Here is a 4,730-nt window from a genome sequence, read left to right as displayed (position 1 = left end):
CCAAAAGAATAATAAAAGAAACGAAACGAAATATAGAAAACAAACAAAAACAATACGCGGCTTTTTGGGAGAAAAATGGGAAAAAAGGGAGCTTTCTAGATCTAGGGTTTCTTACACCTCCCTCAGCCGCCGCTCCTCCCGGAGCCGCCGAACTTTTGCCCTGGTCCGACCAACGGTGAAGCTCCGGCCGGGGGAGGCCCATCTTTTACTTTTGCTTTTAACTTACCTATTTTCCCTCCAATGGCTTTTCTCTTCCCTTGCCTTCCTCCCCTTTTGGTGTTCTCCAGTGAGCTCTGTCAGAGCCTGCACTTCTTATCTTTTATTTCAGGTCGGCATGGTGGTTCTCCTTCAGATCTTGGGCAGGTTGACGTCGTCCTTTGCGTGTGGACCCCGGCCGTGAGATCCGTACCCTTCGGAGGAGGTTGCAACCGCGACACTGCTGTGGGGCTTTTCTCGGTGATGGTGGTGGTGGACCCCAGAGACCTATGCTCTGTTTTGTTATCCGGCGGCGCCGTGTGGGTGGTGTTAGTTTGTATGGGGCTGAGAGGGTATAATTTGGATGTTTACCTATTTTTCGTGTGTTTAGTTTGTTAAATCTTGTTGTCACTGGTTTATTTTCCTGTCTTTTCGTGAGAGGGTATTATGCTTGTTTTGTTTTGGACTCGAATTAGCCGTAGTCTCATCTCCCGTAGTGGATTTCCTGTTAGGTTTTTATCTATGCAGGTTGAAGAGATACCCTATTCGTGGTTATCAGACCGAGTTTGGTTGGATTTTTCCATCGCTAATCTTTGAGTTTTTTAACGAACCTCTTGTGTACTCTATTGGTGTTTGTAATTCTTCCCGTTGTCAGAAGTTTGCACATATCGTACTTTTACCGGAATTTAGTGTTAGATTCACCTCGACTTAGGTCTTGGTAATCTATGTACTATGGTGTTATTCTCCTGTATTGATGAGTTTTTTACCTAATTTTAATGGAAAATCCGTAATATTAAAAAAAAAAAACAAAACAAAAACAATACGCGAAAAACCTTTTATTGAAGAGCCGAGGAAGTTTCGGAAGCGCGGCAATAGAAGAGGTTCTTCTCAGTCGCTGAACAGAGTATTTATTCAATTCATTTTCCCACTTCAAGCATTCCAGATTTCTATTTCTGTTTCTGTGGACGGATTAAACAATCCCAAAGAAAAGCTTTCATCTTTTCGCGTGGGAATTCCCATCCGCTGTGAATACAACAATAATAATAATAATATGTGCACTCTATCTGCTCGAGAGTTCTCCGCAATAAGAGCGATTCTGAGGAGACACGCCATATTCAGCGTTTCCATTGAAACCCCGTTCTCGCCGATTAGGTTTAACGCTCCTTTCTCCTCCTCCGGATCCGTCGCAGGCGATTCCGTCGGATTCGGTAGTGCAACTGAATCGCACACCGACGCATTTCCGAAGATAGGTACCAAGAACAGGGATTTGAGCTTCGGTTTTCGCGGGGTCGAAGAGTTCGGCGAGTCCGAAAACAGCGGTGACGATGAGAAGTCGGAAGGAGAAGAAGACGAGCACGTGGACACTTCGGCCAGGATTGAAAAGTCGGACGTGATCAGAGCCGAGGGCTACGAGGAAGAGATGAGAAGCCCTCTGGTCCGAGAAGCTCGAAGGCTGACCGGTCTGAGCTCCGAATGGAACCAGAGGCTCGAATACGAGCTGAGGGACGTCCTCAGAAGCCTGAGCCCGAGGCAGGTCTGTGCGGTTCTGCGCTCGTTCGACGACGAGCGAGTGGCTCTGAAGTTCTTCTACTGGGCAGACCGGCAATGGCGGTACCGCCACAGCCCGGCCGTGTACTACACAATGCTCGAGATTCTCGGCCGCACCAGGCTGTGCCAGGGCTTGAGGCGGGTCCACCGGCTCATGAGGCGGCGCGGGGTCCGCCGCGGGCCCGGGGAGTTCGGGCATTTGATGGTGAGTTATAGCCGCGCCGGAAAAGTCAGGAACGCCCTCCGGGTCTTGACCATGCTCCAGAAAGCCGGGGTCGGGGCTAATCTCGCGATCTGCAACACCGCGGTCAACGTGATGGTTCTCGCGGGCCGTCTCGAGAAGGCGGTCCGGTTCGTGGAGGAGATGGAGAGCTTTGGGATCGAGCCGAGCGTGGTCACGTACAACTGTCTGATCAAAGGGTATTGCCGAGCGGGGCGGATCGCGGACGCGCTGGAGGTGATCGACGGAATGCCCGAGAGGAAAGGTTGTCTCCCCGATAAAGTGAGTTACTATACAGTGATGGGATTTCTCTGCAGGTCGAAGCGGGTCGAGGAAGTTCGCGCGATGATGGCGAAGATGAGGGAGAGAGGGTTGGCCCCGGACCAGGTGACCTATAATGTCCTCGTCTACGGGTTCTCGAAGAACGGGCACGGAGACGAGGCTCTCGAGTTTCTCCGCGAGGGTCAAGAGGAAGGGTTTCGGTTCGATAAGGTTGGGTACAGCGCGGTGGTGGACTCGTACTGCAAGAACGGCGAGATCGAGAAGGCGAAGGAGATCGTGGCCGAGATGTTCGCGAGGGGTTACGCTCCGGACGTGGTCACGTACACCTCGGTCCTCGACGGGTTTTGTAGGAAAGGAGATATCGAGCAAGCGAAGAAGATGCTCCGAGAGATGTACAAGCACGGTTGTAACCCGAACGTGTACTCTTATAACGTGTTCCTGAACGGGCTTATCCGGGTCGGGAGATCCTCCGAGGCGAGAGAGATGATAAGGACGAGCCGGGAAGAAGGTTTCTGGGCTCCGAACACCATATCGTACAGCTCGGTGATGCACGGTCTGCGAAAGGAGAAGAAGCTTGACGAGGCTTGCGAGCTGGTCGAGGAGATGATCCGAGAGGGATTCCTATTGGGCCCGGTCGAGATAAACGCGATGATTCAGTCTCTCTGCATCGGAGGCGAAACGGCGAAGGCGAAGAAGTTCATGGAAAGGTGTCTCCACAGCGGTTGCCTGGTCAACGTGGTCAACTTCACCACCGTGATTCACGGGTTCTGCTACGACGGCGACATCGAATCGGCGCTCTCTCTCCTCGACGACATGTATCTCTGCAACAGACACCCCGACGTGATCACCTACATGACCGTCGTCGCGGCTCTGGGCAAAAGCGGAAGAATCGAAGAGGCCACGAAGCTCGTGACCGAGATGCTCAGAAAGGGCTTGGACCCGACCCCGAAGATGTACCGAACGGTGATCCACTGGTACTGCCTTAACCGCCGGGTCGACGATCTGCATAAACTGGTTGAGAAGATGCTCGCGCGGAAGGACTTCGCGGCGGTGCATAACCAGATCGTCGAGAAGCTTTGTGAATTCGGAGACCTCGAAGAGGCCGAGAAGCAGCTTCACACGGTGTTGAGAACAGCTTCGAAGCACGACAGAGACACGTGCCACGTTCTCATCGATGGTTACTTGGGAAAGGGGCTTCCTTTTTCGGCTTGCAGAGTGGCCAACAGGATGTTCAAGCGCAATATGGTTCCGGATTTGGAGCTGTGTCTGAGGTTGAGCGAGAGCCTTGTGCTCGAAGGCAAATCGAAGGACGCAGATAATCTCGTGTTACGGTTCGTTGAGCGTGGGCTTGTGACGCCCCAACAACTTGTTCCGCAAGTTAAGGGCGGGATTTTGTTGTAAAGCCCTTTTTACCGTCCACATTTCCATTGGTTTGCTACAAGAAGCTTCTTCCTAAGTATAGATTTATCACAAAGTCATAAACCTTATATATATTTCCATGAAAGAAGAGGAAAAAAAATAGTGGAATGGATTATTCAATGAGAGTTAGGTGAAAAAAAGCTGATTTACTTTCATCTTAAAACAATGGTGCAATGGATTGAAAGAATTGGCATTATTGGGGTTTTTTTTTATTAAAACTTTTTTTGAAACAATTGTAGCTCTGTAAATTTGGAGAAAGAATTTTTAGCCTGGATGGGTATGTGAATCAAAACAAGTATGTCAGTTGAGAAGTAAAGAGATTTCAAGTTACCTCACAAATCGGCACATGGGCTTCAGGGATAATGCAGAACAAGACTGTCAAATGTTGATGAGGTTTGATAATTGAATAAGACTGCCATGTAGCCAATTGTATTCAAGCAATTGATCTGATTCCGATACTGATTCTAAATCTGGACCAGGGCAAAAATATCTTGTCCCCTATCCATATGCAATAATAATTGTTCATTGTTGCGCTTTTGTTTCTCTTTTGTGCACTTTATTAGTAGAGAAATTGCTTAATTTGCCACCAATTTTATAACATTTTCCAATTTTCCACCAAAATGCTAATTTTTTCCAAAATGCCACCATCTATGTCAACAATGTTGACATCTATGTTTGCTCTTCACTATTAGATGTCAACATTGTTGACATAGATGTCAACATTGTTGACATAGATGGTGGTACCAAATAATTGATCTTCATTTTGGTAATTGTCCCTCCATATATTTTGGCTCAACGCTGATCTGGGTAAGGATTTAGAGAATTCTATTGAGTAATTGAAAATCTAAACTTAAAACGTGGAAAAGCAAAGCTGCGGAAAGATAAGAATTAATTGCTGCAAAGCTAAAAAGGTATCGACTATTCAATGACTGGTCAATAACGGGTCAAAACCATCGTGGAAAACTATTTAAACGACGATTTTTATAATCGTCGTTTAAACTTACCACGACAGAGGATTAAACGACGGAAAAAACCGCTGTCTAGACTTTAGATGACAATTTTTAAC

The 4,730-nt window shown here is 48.0% G+C and overlaps 1 protein-coding gene across 1 annotated transcript; it reads left to right on the top strand.

Annotated features, from left to right (window-relative positions):
- The first annotated feature begins 240 nt into the window (after nt 1-240).
- Nucleotides 241-3,980, top strand: LOC149386354 (Tetratricopeptide repeat (TPR)-like superfamily protein). Its single transcript, XM_089626507.1, has 3 exons — nt 241-548; nt 724-764; nt 1,041-3,980. Exons 1-3 carry the CDS (start codon nt 241-243, stop codon nt 3,644-3,646), a joined length of 2,955 nt encoding a protein of 984 aa, XP_089482633.1. The 3' UTR covers nt 3,647-3,980.
- The last annotated feature ends 750 nt before the right edge of the window (nt 3,981-4,730 follow it).

The sequence above is a fragment of the Urtica dioica genome, chromosome 9, assembly GCF_054948205.1.
Source record: "Urtica dioica subsp. dioica isolate 48M chromosome 9, U.dioica_male_clone48M_v1_H2, whole genome shotgun sequence".
NCBI classification, from domain to species: Eukaryota; Viridiplantae; Streptophyta; class Magnoliopsida; order Rosales; family Urticaceae; genus Urtica; species Urtica dioica.
Note: the sequence above shows the minus strand (reverse complement) of the source record. Positions and strands in the feature narration are given on the sequence as shown.